Source organism: Amphiprion ocellaris, chromosome 4 (genome assembly GCF_022539595.1).
Source record: "Amphiprion ocellaris isolate individual 3 ecotype Okinawa chromosome 4, ASM2253959v1, whole genome shotgun sequence".
Classification (NCBI taxonomy): Eukaryota; Metazoa; Chordata; class Actinopteri; family Pomacentridae; genus Amphiprion; species Amphiprion ocellaris.
The window spans coordinates 17,250,898-17,268,294 of NC_072769.1; the positions used below are offsets into that span (position 1 = coordinate 17,250,898).

At 38.4% G+C, this 17,397-nt stretch overlaps 1 protein-coding gene across 1 annotated transcript; it reads left to right on the forward strand.

Annotated features, from left to right (window-relative positions):
* The first annotated feature begins 838 nt into the window (after positions 1–838).
* On the forward strand, positions 839–9,622 carry mettl14 (methyltransferase 14, N6-adenosine-methyltransferase subun). Its single transcript, XM_023282363.3, has 11 exons — positions 839–1,190; positions 1,716–1,804; positions 2,570–2,657; positions 3,564–3,641; positions 5,992–6,079; positions 6,163–6,253; positions 6,383–6,524; positions 7,148–7,240; positions 8,461–8,577; positions 8,796–9,006; positions 9,104–9,622. The coding sequence occupies exons 1-11, from the start codon at positions 1,125–1,127 to the stop codon at positions 9,409–9,411; spliced, it is 1,371 nt and encodes a 456-aa protein (XP_023138131.1). The 5' UTR covers positions 839–1,124; the 3' UTR covers positions 9,412–9,622.
* The last annotated feature ends 7,775 nt before the right edge of the window (positions 9,623–17,397 follow it).

Sequence of the window (17,397 nt, forward strand, 5' to 3'; positions counted from 1 at the left end):
CTATCCCTGATATAAGGGAGGGTCCACTCTGGAATTGCAAATATAAAAAATAAAAATATTATAAGACAAACAAAAAATACAAAGCACAAAATAATACACGTGAAATTGAAAACAAAGCTTGCTCACAGGTAATCCAGTTAATGCTTGGATTTGTTGAGATTTCATGTATATTTTTGTAGGGTCATAACTGTAGATCTGAATCAGTCAGCTTTATCTCCATAATTAATTATAGTGCAGGGTCTTAGCCTTTATGTTTATTATAGTCACGCAAAGTTGTGTTTTATTTTTATATATATATATATATATATATATATATATATATATATATATATATATTGTAGGGCTGTAAACCCTAATATCTAAACTACTCAGGTTAATTCACACCATTAATAACAGTATAGGGTCACAACCGAAGTATTTAAATTCTTTGGGGTAATTTGTAATGTCAGTCTTATTTTTCCTACTGGAAAACACTGGTGCAACAGCTGTTGTTTGAAATATGCTGCATAAATAACTAACTTTACGATTTAAGTGATTCATCATTTTAAGCACCTGAATTTAAATTACTATTTCTGCAAAACTTTATGCCTTGGGGAGCCTCATCAGTGAAAAACAGATGTTCTGCGTGTGTGGTGCTCTTTTGCATAGACGTATCAAATATCTACAATGACAGAAACGTCAAACAAAGGCGTCGTGTCTGATGATATCATCACGCTGCGTCGATTCAGCCAACGACGTTTCCACAATTGTTATACCAGCGTGCGCCAGAATTCAGCCAGATGGGCGGAGTTAGAGTGCGGTAACTCACCCCTCTGTTCTCCAGTTGACCCTTTTCGCTTCCATTCTTCCGTGACCGGCGACAATCGGCCAAGACTTACGTGAATTCAAAAGCACGAGTGTCTTTAATACTTTCTTTTCGACCAACTGCGCCTATTCCACGGCAGTAAATTGAGAGAATGCATCCCGAGTGTACCGGTGTACATAACGAGTGCACCCATTGTGATTTTTAGCGGCTACCTGCATTAGCCGGTTCTGGGCTACCGTTCAAGCTAGCCGTTAGATTTACATGAAATACTTTTTTGAGTCAGCGACCAACTTGTGTTTAACAATTAGCAAGAGAAGAAATGAACAGTCGTCTTCAAGAGATCCGAGAGAGACAAAAACTGAGGCGGCAGCTGTTAGCTCAACAGGCAAGTAAACAGTGAGTTGATAGCTAGCTACATGCTACTTGTTAGTATGTAGCTAGCTATCAACTCCAGTCTGCTCATGCAGTCCCATTTAAAACCTGGGGAGCTGCAAGATACATAAATGTTTATGTTGTGCTTTTCAGAGATAAGTAGTCGTGTCGCACAGATACATGCCGTGGGTGCACAGTTAGCTTGCTGACCTCCATCAAATATTTACAGTGGTCGCCCTCTAGTCGCTTTCTGTAGAAATAGTTTCGCTGTAAATGAATCATCATGCTGTGAATCAACACGGAGCTGTTTGAGGCATTGCTGCTGACCTTAGTAAAGTAGCTATCGTAAATAATGGAACCACGTAACAGCAGTGCAAAATGCTGAGAGGGGCAATGGAAATGCATTTAGATACACTATATGGCTTTAAACAAGTGCGCCCCCCCCAAACACACACACACACACACACACACACACACAAACACATTATATGCTTAATTTACACCTGACTTTACACTCTCTCTTTCTTGTCTCCCTCAGTTGGGAGCTGAAAATGCAGACAGTATTGGAGCTGTCCTCAACAGCAAGGATGAACTAAAGGAGATAGAGGAGACAAGAGAAACATGCAGGTAAGATATTCAGTCCCTTAAAACAAGCGTCAGGGGTAGACAGGTTCGTATTAAGGGAGAGAGGCAAAGCAGGGTGCAGAGAAAAGTGGGAAGTAAGAAAACTTGATATGAAAAACGTGCCTGAATATAGGCCCAGCTACTGTAGGAGCCATGAATGAATTGATTTTTTTATTGTAAGGTTAAGGGGAATGTTGATTGTTGTTTGTGTTTGTTTGATTATGATATTATTTTGTTACCATGTTGAATAGAGGGATAGTGGGTCACATAAATATGGGTAAGGATAATTAAGTTGATATATTCACCTGTTCACCTGTCTTGACTTTTTTCATTGTTCGAGGGAGAGAGAGAGGGTGAGCTGGGTTTTTTGCTTATGACCTTGTGCGTGTTATCATGAGTTGATTATCTTTTTTCTTCAATAAAAGGTTAAATTTATTCTTTGAAAATCTCTGTGAATTCTTTTGTTAAGCGCGTCAGACAAACAGGCCCAACCTCAGCTTCTCAGCGACTCTTGTTCATTGAAGTCGCATCAGCTGCTATAAGGTGCTAATGTGTTAAGAACACAGAAAGTCATTGACACCTGAGGAGACACCTTCTGTTATTTTACTAAAAATCCCCTGCTTTTGTCTTGAAGATGCTTTTGCAGTCATTTGTCTTTTGCTGGGGAGTTTTATCTCCTCATTGTCAGTGCCAGTGGCTGATTTTGTGCTTTGGTGAGACAGAGAATGTTGGAAAAAGATTTAAGATGTGTGTTTTTTTGCACTTTAGAGCTTCATATGATAGTTCAGCCCAACCGTCCAAAAGGAAAGCACAGACGGAGGGAGAGGACACTGAGGAGGATGTGGAAGAACAAAAGGTGAGTGTAATCACATATGAGTGAGAATTAGAAATGTAAATGGGTTTTTAAAAAAAGCCTCCACCTCCTCCATTTAAAAAAATCAATCTGAATTTTGGCAAACGTTACAGATTGATTTGCAGCAAGAGAACACACAATAAGGGAAATTTATGAAGTATTTATTGGGGACATTTTAAAAGATGACACTCACTGAACAGCCTGCAGCTTTCTAAGGAGGTGCTTCCACAGCCTCAGGGAATGGTAATGGACAGTAGTGTGTTCTGGACAGGCACTGTAATATTCTTAAGAGTAGAACTATGTATTGTTCTTAATTATTACTTCCAATAATTGAACACAGGGTAGTTTAAATACATGCACATTGTTTGGGTAATGAATAACTGCCCTTCAGGTCATTATTTTTAGCAGTACTGCACTGGGCCAATTGCGAGACACTATAAAATGCAAAGGACTGAAGAATCAGGTGGAAATGTTTATTTAATTGCATTAGATGTTTGACTAGCATTTCAGGGATTTTGAAATATCAGTATCAATGTGGTGTTGCCGTTTGTCAATGTGAATTGAGCCACAGCCAAAAATAGTTGTTTGTCTTTTCTCAACAGGTTTCTGTTTACTCTTGTGCATAGAGATGATTTATTGGAATAAATATTTGAACATACTGTCAAATGGATTGATTTAGATGTGTAAAATTAAGTATTTGTTTATAACATGAAATGTGAGGTCCACTTACAGGTGACTTTAGCATGAATATTATATGGGGTAATGGTAATGCCCCCGGTTTAACTTTATCATGAGTGTATTTTCACTCATGTTTTATAAATTGCTTTATGATCAAAGTACGTTACACTGTATTCCATCTACTGACCATGACCAAAAGTATGAATCTTATTGCGCTTTTGTGTGTGTTAGGATGAGGTGGAAGTGCAGCAGCCAGATGAAAGCAACCCGTATGAAGAGGTGTACAAGGACTCAAGTACTTTCCTTAAGGTTTGCACACTCTGTTGGTTATGTTTTTTTTACACACACGCACGACTTCACTGTCAGCGCTTCCAGCAATAATATTTCTGTAGCCTGCAAGGCATTGTTAATCTAGCAAGGAACGTGGTGAAGTTATGTGATGATCGACGTCCGTCTGTCTGCCTGCCTGTGCACAGAATTATTCCAAGACGCAAAATGACTTCTCTTTGGGAGTGAACGACATGGCTCAACCTCAAAACAGAACAAAAATAAAGCATTAAATATAAAATCTTGACCTGTTTTTATACATTCTGTGAAAATTTGAGGGTATTTCAACAAGAATTGCCAAAATTATTGGCCTGCGAAATTATGTCAAATTTTTTTGGGACACCTTGAATATTAAATGGTCACATTCTATGTCACTGTGGTTTCTGATTTTTAAAAAAAAAATTTTAATTTTATTATCCCTTATTAATCCCACGAGGGGAAATTCTGATTTTCGCATCTCTCCCCAATTGGGGGAGTCAGAGCGACGGGTCAGCTGCGGTACAGCGCCCCTGGAGCAGGAAGGGTTAAGGGCCTTGCTCAAGGGCCCAACAGTGGCCACATCGGGGCTTGAACCTCTGACTTTCTGATCAGTAGTCCAGAGACTTAACCATTACACCACCACTGCCCCACTGATCAGCAATAACTAATGAACAAATGTGTATATGGGGGAATGAACAGCCTTGGTGGAGTACTGCGCTTTCTGAGTGCTTTTCTTGGTTTTGAAATGTCACTAATTAGAAAGCAGATGTGATGTGTTTCTATTGCATCACTGAGTCACTTTGGTTTCCTGAATATAGAACCTGAAGGCAAACATTTTAAAGTGGATAATATGGGACAAGAGGGTTATTTTTATTTATTTTTTTTGTAATACCAATTGTTAGCTTTGTCAGCAATCTACATAGCAGGAAGATAAACATGACAATCATACATGGCCATATCAGATATGAATAGTATAGGTAGCTGCAAACATTTCCCGATTATGCTGTCACTATTACCCATATTAACCACAGCAATTTCAATGCGCAAATTCCCTTATTAAATTCCTAATAACTGAATTTTAGGTGACTTTGAAGATACAAATTATCGTGAAATATAGATTTCCCCGCATTTACAAAATGCGCCAAATGTACTTGGCGGCCAGATGATGTAGTGCAATGGAAAAACATGTGACTTTTGGCTGACTTACAAAACTGAAAACAGCCCAAGCAGTCAGACAAATATTTTGCTTTGTCACTGTCAGATTTCAAGTGATAAACAGCCCATTATAACTGAGACCAGTCAGCTACAAGACAAACAAAGCTTATTTTAACTGATGATGTGAAACTGGATAGACAGGTTTTGTTTGGCAGGTTGACTCGAAACCTGACAAGAAAGCCCAAGTGTAGTTAATAGAATGTTGACGGGATTCGCTTGGCATCAACCTATAATGTTACACAGTATTAAATTTCACTGCAGTGAAAGCTAATCATGTATCAACTGCTGGAGGGGAGACTTCGGGCACTAACATGTGGGTGAAATAAGTAATTCATATAATAATCAAAGTTCTTATCATTTCCAAGTCTGAATAAATCCGAAAATACCTGGAATTGTTTTTTGTGTATGCTCTCAGCCGCATGGACACAATGCAGCACCAACATGGTGTGCAGTGTTCACATACTTAGTTCATTTAGACAGAAGGCAAACCTTTGAGACGGTTTTAGATTTAGGTCTCAATATTCAGTTTCAGCAAGCTGAGGATCAATTATCTGTTGAACCAGTTCACTGCAGCAAATGGCCTGCACCTATGTGACGATTGTATAACAATATATTTAACTACTGCTGCGGACATCAGGTCAAACAATAACAATACAGCAGACCACATAGCCCAAATGGAAGGTTTCCCTTTGTTTGTTTAGTGAATCAAGAATCATTTTGACTCAGAATCATGAAACAGAATTGAATTATATTGTAGCAAAGATCCCCACCTCAACATTTCATGGCACATGATCTGCTTTTATTAATAGGGTGTCGAGAATGCATTGCTTCAGTCAGAGATCAAATTGGGGATCATTCCCACTGTGACAACAAAAAATCTGCTTTGGGAATCTTGAGTCATGTCAACTGTTGATGTCAACTTCATGACAAATGACTTTTTCCCTTATATGATTCTAAAAATTATTCTTTTTTTTTTTTTTACATGTTTTCCAGTTCTGTACATCAATTTTGATTATAAAACACACACAAGCATCCAGCATTTCATTTGCTTGGTGTCGTTTTTGTGCAGATATGTATTTTCTGATTACTCTTTCTACTCTGTCCCTCTTACTGTCTCTTTTATTTCATTCATTCTCAGGGTACTCAGAGTTTGAACCCTCACAATGACTACTGTCAGCACTTTGTGGACACGGGGCATAGGCCTCAAAACTTCATCAGAGATGTTGGTGAGTGTATGCTTGTCTGCATGAGTGCTGATGTACCCTTGTGTGCTTATGTGTGGATTTGACTTCTGTCTCCTCGGTTTAAGGCTTGGCTGACCGATTTGAAGAATATCCTAAACTTCGAGAGCTGATTAGACTGAAGGATGAACTCATCTCCACCACGAACATCCCTCCCATGTATGCTAAATAACTACGTAAACGTTAATATTTCCCTGATTGTCAGTGTAATTATGCATTATTTGACAACAGCAGTCATTTGAAGTTGGCACCAACACTTTTGTAAAGCTTCATCATATGCGTGTTTAGGTATCTCCAGGCTGACCCAGAGCACTTTGACCTTCAAGATTTGAAGTGCAAATTTGACGTGATTCTGCTGGAGCCTCCCTTAGAAGAATACTACAGAGAATCAGGCATCAGCCACACGGAACGTTTCTGGACCTGGGATGATGTATGTATTCGTCTTCGGCTGGTTTGCATTTAGCAGTTTGGGTTAGTATGGGAATGAATACTGAATGTTATGAGTGCTCTTGCAGGCTGTAACAAAGAAGGGGGGATTCACAGCAAACTCAACACTACACAGAAATGAATTATTGCAAGAAATGAATTGAGGTGTCAAAGTCTGTGTAAATGATGCATGTTAAAATGTTAGATGTTCATGCAACTCAAAACCAAAAGAATTGTACAAAATGAGCATAGTTTGGTGAATGGTGAGGATGGCTTGCAACATGCATGCACACACACACACACACACACACACACACACACACACACACACACACACACACACACACACACACACACACACACACACACACACACACACACACACACACACACACACACACACACACACACACACACAAACACACACACACAACAAGAATGACCGTGTAGATGTTAAAACCTCTCTGGGACGGTCTAATCAACTCTTTTGTCTTTAGTGACAAGACAACCAAAGCACTTGGTCTGAGGGAAAATATGAACTAAACTGGTGTTTTCAGTCTTCATGGAGGATCCTTCTGGCGTCATGCACTCACTCCTCTTTTCATTCTCTGTTCTTTGTTACTGTAGATCATGAGACTGGAGATTGAGGAGATATCAGCTCTGCGTTCCTTTGTGTTTCTCTGGTGTGGCTCAGGTGAAGGACTGGACTTGGGCAGAATGGTAACACAATCCCTAATTCAGTAAAAATAGACATACAGACTAAAAACCATACTGATCAGTTTTTATTTACGTCTTTGTGGTTTGCAGTCTAAGGGTATGAAAATATGTTTCACATCTTAAATTTTTTCATTTGAGTCATCCGGAAACTGCTTGGTTCCGTGTGCTCAGATTTCTGAGTTAGGCAACAGTGATGTTGGGAAGGTAGGTTTAAGTGTTCTTGGCTACTGCTAAAGTATGTTTCTTCACACCTATACTATTCAAGGCTTAAATTCCCAAAGGTCAGACACCACCCTGGCAGTTAGAGCATTATTGTCTTCATTACATAGTTTTCTGCTACTGGTGTGATGTTTTTGAGCTTGTCAGTAACACTGAGTCACTGTAGTTCTTTGTGTTGGTGTCAGAGAATATTTTGTTGTATTGTACCAGAGCATGTTGTTTACACTACATTTTTTGTCCAACAACTGTGTGTTTCACGTAAAGAACGCAGACAAGGTTTTCTTTATTGTCTGTCCATTCGTTTACGACACAAGAGGAAGGGACATTCAACTAAATATTCCTGTTTTTATTCACAAGCAGACGTCAGCTTTTGCATTTTTGCTTTTATATTTGTTTAAGCTACAGACGGAAAGGGAATAAGTTTGACAACTGACAGAATATGTGTGATCCACATGATCCAATGTAAGGAATGTCTTTCTGATTGTTTTTCAATTTTTTTCAAGTGTTTTTATCAAAAGCAACACAAATCTAGATGTGGACAATCTTTGAGAAAGAAAAATGGCTCCCTAACTAATCCTTGTCCTATCAACAGCAATTTGACAACTATAAAGAACCAGTAACCAGCCAAACAGGTTTGAAAGCCATAGTGTGATGTTTACTCCAAAACTTGACATAAGTGAAACCGAAAAAATCACAGACAGTACTGGTTTTAGAACTTCAGAGTAGATCATGGATACTTCCTGATGTTCAGAAATGTGATTTCTTTGAAACAGTAGATTTTGTAGTAGAATTTACGTTATCTAAGATTTACTGGGTAGGCCTTACTGTGCATGTGCTGTGTCCATGTTTCAATTGTGCAATCATCTCAGATTAATCAAATAAATTAACCTGTCAGCATTAACAGCACTAAATGTAGGGCTGGTTTAGCACTGGATTTAGTGCTAAACCAGCACTGGCAGTGCATCAGTCTATTGTAGTGCTCAACCTTATTACACTCATTTCAGTGTTTGAGAAAGTGGGGCTTTAGGAGGTGTGAAGATATCTGTTGGATCAAGACAAACAAGAATAACCCAGGAAAGACCAAGGCATTGGACCCAAAAGCAGTATTCCAGAGGACCAAGGTACATACTGCATACATACAGCCAAACAAAAGCAAAAACGGTCAAATTTATGTTCATATATTACCTTCCTGCATTCTGTTTTTTGTTTTTTTTTCTTGAAAATGTGTGGATGTTAGATGCACAGTTGGAAGTTTACAGACTCAGCCAAACAACATAAAATTCAATCCGTATTAATTGTATAGTATAATATATAGTGGCGTAAAACGCATTTCTTCCAGGAACACTGCCTGATGGGAATCAAAGGAACAGTGCGTAGGAGTACTGATGGAGACTTCATCCACGCTAATGTGGACATTGATTTGATCATCACTGAGGAGCCTGAGATGGGGAATGTAGAGAAGCCTGTGGAGATATTCCACATCATTGAGCACTTCTGTTTGGGCCGGAGGAGGCTGCATCTGTTTGGGCGAGACTCAACCATCAGACCAGGTGAGAAGGACGTTCTCTATGCTTGGTAAAATTAGATTTAACAGGTGAATTTAGATGAAAACTGCATGTTTACTTTTTTATCGTCTTTACTTTGTAGGCTGGTTGACAGTGGGTCCTACTTTGACAAATACCAACTTTAACCCAGAGACCTATGCGTCGCATTTTGCGTTGCCCAACTCCCATCTGTCCGGCTGCACTGAGGAAATAGAGAGGCTGCGGCCCAAATCTCCCCCTGCTAAACTGAAGTCAGACCGTGGTGGCGGAGCACCCAGAGGGGGACGAGGTGGGCCAAACGCTGGAAGAGGCGGAGACAGAGGACGAGAAAGAAACCGACCAAATTTCCGTGGGGACAGAGGAGGGTTCAGGGGCAGGGGTGGACCACACAGGGGCTTTCCACCTCGCTAGAGAAAAAGAACTCCAACCAGACTGATGCTAGGAATTCCCATTACCTGCAAACACAAGCCTATTTGTAACACAGTTGGTAAGATTAGTATACGGCACTGGAGAGATTAGAAAGTGACCAATCGTTTTTTAGTCATTCTGGTTTGCTTATATTTTTTTAATGGAAATACGTTAAATTGAAGAGGTATTGCCTGAATAAACTTCATTTTCACAATTTGTCTGTTGTGTTAATGTTGAGAGACACAAGAGCAGCACATCTCTTTATGCTGTTGCATTCAAAAATGAACGAAAAATGTAAATTCAGCATGTGGACACACGTGCTATACCAGTCTTAATTTTTTATCATCATTTTAGACAATGGCTGGTTGCAACTGCTATGCATTTACTATAAATTGAATGCTGGTATGCAGCCTGTAGGCTCTACCCAGGTTCACTTCCAGTATATGCATTTCACATTTATGTCTGCAAAAGCTCTGCTGAAGCTGATTGGCTCTTCTCTGTTCATGCTCTCCCTGCATGCTGTAGAGCATGTTCCAAGAATGTTTATCAAGTAAGGAGTGGTACCATATGAGGAATGCACTACAGCTTCTTTAGATGCTACTTCAGTGTTCATTGTTCTGTGAAGTGATGGGTCTGGTGTTGCATAAGAACTACCCCTGCAAAAGGCTGAAACTACGTAAAGTTATCTCTATGTACCTATTAGTCCAGTTCAAATATTGCAAGCATCTGATGAGCGTGTCGATGACATGCTTCATGCACAATTTTGGGCCATGAATTGTTTGAATGGGTTGATGTTAAATTAGGTGCACACAAAAACATCTAAAGAATCAGAATCAGAAATGCTTTATTGATCCTCGAGGAGAAACTATATGTTACAGTTGCTCCCATTCAAAGTCATAAATATAAACATAAGTACAGAATTTGAGCAGAAAATATAAGTAGAAAAGTATGACCTAAAGTCGATAATTCAGTTAAACATTCCTATTTTTATCCACAAGCAGATGTCAACTTTTTGCATTTTAGCTGTTATATTTATTAAAGCTACAGATGGAAGGAGAATATGTTTGACAGCTGACATACTACAGGATTTTTGATGTAAGGAATGTCTTTCTGATTGCTTTAAAATTTTCGCATTTATCAAAAGCAACAAAAACCTAAATGTGGACAAACTTTAAGAAAGAAAAATGGCTTCTTAACTGCTCCTTGGCCTATTGACAGCAATTTGATGACTATAAAGGACCAGTAACCAGCCAAACTGGTATGAAAGCCACAGTGTGTTGTTTACTCAAAAACTTGATTTAAGCAAAACCAAAAAAATCACAGACAGTGCTGGTTTTAGAGCCTCAGAATAGGTCAACAGTAGAATCTATTATTCGTGAATCATGCTCAAAGTGTCACGTACAGCTTGAAAGAGCTTGTGCCCGAGCTGCCTTTCTACTGTTACGTGACAGCTGCCTCGCTGGTCATCACAGACACGTGAGATAAGTAATGTGCCATTGGGCTATTGGTGTTAGTCTTGTTTAGCTTTTGCTCTTCACACCCTCGTATTTTTCCTCAGTGACGATGGCTTTGGTGAAGAAATTCTCTAGAACTGCTTCCGTCGCCTTCATACCAGAAAACTAAAGACCCGTGGTGTTGTGCAAAAGGGATTTGTACTGCCGACCAGTCACTTGTTAAATCTCTTATTTCTCCAATGTGAAGTCTATGTAGAAATTATGTAACTGGTGACGTTTCAGATTATGGCATATCTCACAAAGCTGGGACAACAATTAATGTAGAGACAGACACATAAAATAATGTGTCATTCAGTTTGAACAATGTGGGTCCTAATTTTATTGTATTTCAATACTGTGAAATGAATCTGCCGTAATAATATGAACAGCCAACTGTAACATTTGATTAGGATTTTTGAAAGTGAATACATAATTTGTTTCCTTTCACTGATCAGACAGATCAGTTAATTCTCATTCTTATCATATGTAAAGCAATTCTAGATGTATTCTTTCAGCTGCTTGGCTGTGTTAAAAGGTATTAAAGGCCACTAAAGAAAACATGTCAAAACTAAATTCAAACTGCAGAATTATTCAGCGCTTATGAAGTCAAGAAGTGCAATGCTTTAGTGTTTTATCAGTCTGTGTTTTAGGATTATGTTGATATACAAAGGCCCACAGAACAGTGAAGTGGGTTTGAAGTTGCAGCTCTAAAAACAGTTTTGCTCTTAAGAGTCCCATTTACAACACTATGTCAGCTCCACGGAATATTTCAGAAATGGTGATACCATTTTCCTAGAAAAATGAATGGTCATTAGCAGGTGTTTAAATATGCATTGATTTGCTATCTTGGACATAAACTGCTCAGTGTTCAGCATGAGTTACCACGACGATGTAATCTAGGAAGAAGTGAACCACTGTTGTAGTTGTGAAAAGTCAGAATTAAACCTGAAGTTAACTAGATAACCTCAAATCCTGCTTCCTTGTAAAGACCTCTGTTACCCAGCAGAGACTTTAACGTGTCAAAGCAGGAAGAGCACAAGTGTATTCATAATGATGGCTCGATTCCACAGGAGGCAGGTGACTTCCTGAGAAATTAAACTCAGTCATCATTGTCATCATATAAATAAACTTTGGGGTGTATTCAGAGACCGTGAGAATGCAGCCGCAACACGGATGTAATGGAAAACAATAAATGTCACCCTGGAGGATATTTTGTAAAGCGCTGAGATCATGGGAGTAAGGCAAGAATGTGTGAGATGCAGACATACAATTACCAGCTGTCAGTCAAACTCTGCAATGTTTTTAGCTAGATTAGGGACAAAGCTTCATGCTTATTATGTTACTAATTTCAGGCTAATTAACAATATGCACTGATTTGCAAGCATGTTCAAATCAGTGCAGATGATTTGATGATATCAAAGCAACACATTATTAAATCGAGACAGTCTTACAACATTAATTGTATTTTACAGGAGTCACCAACTTTGTTTTTCAGATGTCAGTGGGGAAACGCTATGACTGATCAGATAATTCAGGGCAAAAAAAGTTAAAATGCAATAGTACTGTAAATTAATAACTGCATTAAAACCCAATTATATTCCCTGTTAAAATTAAGATGATCTTTATACCAAATAAAACTGGCCACACAAGTCCTCTTGTTTATTATTCATTCTCTGAGTCACTGTTTTGAAACATGTCCTTCCTGGTTTTCAGGCCACTGATCTTTAATCTTTCTTAAATATCTCATGTCACTGTTGACTTTTTATGCCTCTTCTCTGCTGACAATCAGGACTGCTGAGCGTTATATTTTCGCGTTGCCTGTCCTAATCATTCACTTGAACTCAACAACGAACTGATTGGATTTTGGTAGTCAAAGGTTACTGTGATCTCCCCTCCATCTCATGTAATTTGATTTATTTTTGTTTTCACATTTGACAAAATGACACAAATCTCAGTTTTTTTCCTGATGTATGAAGAGAAAATATCCTTAGAACTTTGATGCTTAATTAGACCAAAATAATGCACACACACAACCTTTAGCTTTTAAAATATTGTTAACTGTAGGTTTTAAGTGCTGTTTGCTGCACGCCCCAGATTATTATCAGACACAGGGGTCAAAAGAGTTCTTATACGAGTCTATTACACAGATATAAAACGCAAGTAAAAGTGTATAAAGACATTTAAGGTCTTGCATGATTAAGCAAGCACATGTCGGCAAATGTCTGCCACTGACCATGCGAACTTGTTTGTATAACAGGTCAGATTTCCTTGAGTTCTATCCCCTCCACTGAGGCAGCATTCAGATGATATTTGATCTAGTCATCAGAGGCCTGTTCAAGTAAATCACATTGTAGTCACTGTCTCTAAACCACTGTCCAGGAGGGGAAACAAGGATAAAGACATAGCAGCTTTCTTTACAGGTGAATTCACAACGAGTAGAACCGGAGAGAGAATGATGCTGCAGTGTGATAAAGTCACAGCTAAACATGTTGGTGGAAATATTCAAGCCTTGAGGGTTTTTCTCGACTGTAAAGTTAGAGACCTGCAACAAATTACCTCTGACCTCATCAAGGAGAAGTATGCCTCCGTTCTTCAGAGACGAAGTACAGCCTCTGGGCTACATCTTTGTAGAGAACGATTCATGCTGCAGCAGAAGCATCTATGTTTGAATTTAGACATGGAAATAAAGAACAAGTCCTGCAAGATGTATGCGAGAGGTTTAACATGATTGCTTGGTTTCATTCAAGTGGTGCTGTGTGTGTGTGTATAACTTCATTAATGTGTGACAGGTGCACAACATTCTGGTGTGTATAATTGAGCCAGTTTCAGCAGTTTCCAAAAGAAAAAAAGGTGAAATTCTCAATGACATCTGTACGTTAAACATTTAGCCACAGGAGCAATTGATAAAAGCTCCTGATGCCAAGAAGCTCCTCTTGTTAGCCAGGGGTAAGAACCTTCAGTTCTTACCCCTTTTGAAGTTACCCCTTTATAAGCATGAATTCCCCAATTGGCCAATCAGGATCTTTAAATCAGTTGCATTCTTATTAAGTTAATCATACTGACGTTGTGTAGGACTTACTAATTGCTACCACAACAACTCTGAATCACTGGAGCATGGGGTTCTCTGGGGGTGTCCTGTGATGTGTTGCAGCAGGACTTCGGTGGCTGCAGGTGCATTGGATCATAACAATTTGATCAGTGTCATTTACTTCACCTTTCAGTGTTCGAATTTTGTGGCTGATTGGTGCATATTACATGTGAGACATTATCATGTAATAATAAACAACAAGCCATGTTAGTTCCCCGAAGGAAAAAAAAGTGCCCGTGAAATTTACAAATCTACAGCATTTGTTGCTTTACTTACACTACCAGTCAAAAGTCTGGACACACCTTCTCATTCAAAGCTTTTTATTTATTTGTCAGCCAAGGGACCCGGCGGACGTATGTGACGAACAGTGTACATTTGTCCTTGCACAAAATTACTCAAAAACAGAATAACGGATTTGGATGAAATTTTCAGGGAAGGTCAGAAATGACACAAGATGCTGCTTATAGTCTGGATCCACGGATTTGTTAAAGATTTCTGTATCATTCCAAGATAGTGGCATGGCGGCACTGTAACTATGACAAGTGAACACTATGTCAGCTGCCTGCTGACGAGCACATGATTGTGATCCTGCTACAAATCAACCGCTGTGGACTTATCGGGACTTATCCGTCCTAAATGATACAAGGAACAGTTGATTAAATTGTGGGGGTGTTTCCAAGTCCCATCAATTCCCACCACCCGCTACATTTTCAGATCATGTGATTCGGTATCTGTACATAATGTACACATGCATTACACATGCCTGTGCTCAGCGCAAGGTCATTTTTTATTAAAGATTTTATCCGTCGGAAATGATACAAAGACAGAGCAGTCTTGGCAGAGTACTGCGCTCTTGGAGTGCTTTTCTTGTTTGTAATATTTTCTACATTGTAGATTATTACTGAAGATTAACACTTTTTTGTTTACAACATAATTCCATATGTATTCTTTTATAACTTTGATGTCTTCAGTATTAATCTACAGTGTATCAAATAATAAAATAAAAACCACTGAATGAGAAGGTGTGTCTAAACTTTTGAGTGGTAGTGTAGGTTTACTATTTCTAGATAACTGACCTCTCATACTTCTTCCACAGTCGCTTTTCTAAACAGAAATTCTCCTACACTAGACTTTTTGATGTCTTTGGCTCCTCTCCGTGTCATCTACCCTTCTATCTTCCATCTCTCTCTTGTCCTGTTGCTGTGTTTTTTTTCCTCCAAATTCCTACAACGTAGGTGGGGAGTGCAAAGTTAGCATGACTCATAGAGCCAGTTTAATGGGAAATACACCAGGTTGAAATAAACCACAATTCTCGTTTCATACATTCATTTAGTTTCATATTCTGCTACTTTTGTATTATTGACAGCTGTAGTCTATAAATAATACAGTCTACATTGTTAGGTCTACACATCATACACTAATGATCAAATTCTTTTGTTTGCATTAAAAAAAAAATATATATATATATATATATATATATATATATATATATATGCAAATTGAAAATATATTACATGTATTAATGTTATTAATAGTAGTTTAAATATTATTATTCTAGATTAAATATCCTTAATGAAAAATGGGAATAATAATTTCTATAAATAGCAAAAAGAATTCAATAAAACACTGATAAAATTCAATATATAGCAAATAATTCAATAAACAAGTAGAATTGAAAAAAACACAAACATAATTTGATAAATAGTAAATACTTCAATAAACAGCAAATTAAATACAAAGTGAAACAAATTCAATAAACATCAAATTAATTCAATAAAAAGGAAACAGAACCAATAGTAGGGGACTTTAAGGCTTTATTTTTGCCATTATATCAATGATATTGTATTAAAACTGCTTTTAATGCATTTTGGATTTGGTTTGGTCATTTGGAGGACGATGTTGGTGACATTTTTCTGGAATTTTGAATTGCCACATTTAAATGGAGACTTTTGACTTGTGGGACTTTCCAGCATGTTGGGTGTGGTGTTACTGCTCAGATAGGGTTACTACACTGACAAAGAGCTGGTTTGACTACATTGCACTGTAAAACCTTTGACAGCCAATGGCAAATAAATCTTTATCTTTTTTGTTTGCGATAAGCCCGCGTACGTACTGCATAGACGGTTTAGACAGGACAAATTGTGATAAATTATCAGAGCGTGACATGCGTCACTTCCTGTGTAGAATATATGATGACTGAGACTGTAGACTGCAATCCAATCCATTGCTGATATTCTTATCCAACAGTACTCAATGAATATCTTTAAATCACATATGTTGTACAATTAAATGTCATTTTCTGCAGTGACACAAAATTATAGTCCATAGTATTCCTGTAGGAAAAATAAGAACATAAATTTCAACTTGAGAAAAGTAACAATGATTGTGAGTGGCAGACTTATATTGTAGAGCTAACCAAAAGACAAATTACAAAATCCAAATTAACAAACTGGTTCTAAAACCAAGATAAAACAAAGCAAAAAAGAGGGAAATATTGTACTACACCACAAAGACAAAGGGAATATCTGCACCAAGGCCAAACTTGGTGTTTTTCTCTTTAAATAATTAGTATTTTTCTGCACAAATAAAATCGATTTTTCTTCCACACGTTAATTTACTGCCACACTTAATTTCCCTTGCTGCTCACTGATAGTATTTTTTTAAACTGTTGCTTCTTTATTTAAATAAACACCAGTCGTAAAGTGTTCTTGTAGATAGATAATTCAAAATCCATAGAAACATAGCTGTACTGTGGTTTGTCAGAGATGGGGTTTATTTATCATCTGCCATCAATCCAAACTTTTGCCATAGTTTTGATTTGAATATTATTTCTATTGCCTCCTTAATTTGATAACATCCATCCATCCATCCATTATCTATACACTGCTTAATCTTCATTAGGGTCGTGGGGGGGCTGGAGTCTGTCCCAGCTGCCTTGGGGCGAAGGTAGGGGACACCCTGGACAGGTCGCCAGTTTGTCGCAGGGCTACATATAGAGACAAACAATCACACTCGTATTCACATCTGTGGGCAATTTAAACTAGTCAGTTAACCTCAGCATATTTTTGGATTGTGGGAGGAAGCCGGAGTACCCGGAGAAAACCCACACATGCACAGGGAGAACATGCAAACTCCATGCAGAAAGATCCTGGGGAGGCCAGGACATGAAGGCAAAAGTGCTAACCACTACTCCACTATGCAGCCCTGAATGTAATAACAGCAACATGAATTTCATTTTGCAAAAGTGGAAGAAGGGAACCAAGTCTGGTCAGTAGAGCAGTTGGAGGAGCTACAGTTGTGTCAGAGTGGCCAAGAATATGAAAATATAAAAGAGTGCCCACTTGCCATCTGCACCACAATTGGGGTTGTTTGAGCTAAATGTTTCCCCTCTGACTCCCTTAGGAAGTT

Excerpts from the sequence above, each read along its gene's own strand:
- mettl14 (XM_023282363.3), top strand. The coding sequence starts at position 1,125 with ATGAACAGTCGTCTTCAAGAGATCCGAGAGAGACAAAAACTGAGGCGG. Across the intron at positions 7,241-8,460 it reads GACTGGACTTGGGCAGAATG|TGTTTGAGAAAGTGGGGCTT; the intron begins GTAACACAATCC and ends CACTCATTTCAG. Across the intron at positions 8,578-8,795 it reads CAGTATTCCAGAGGACCAAG|GAACACTGCCTGATGGGAAT; the intron begins GTACATACTGCA and ends CATTTCTTCCAG.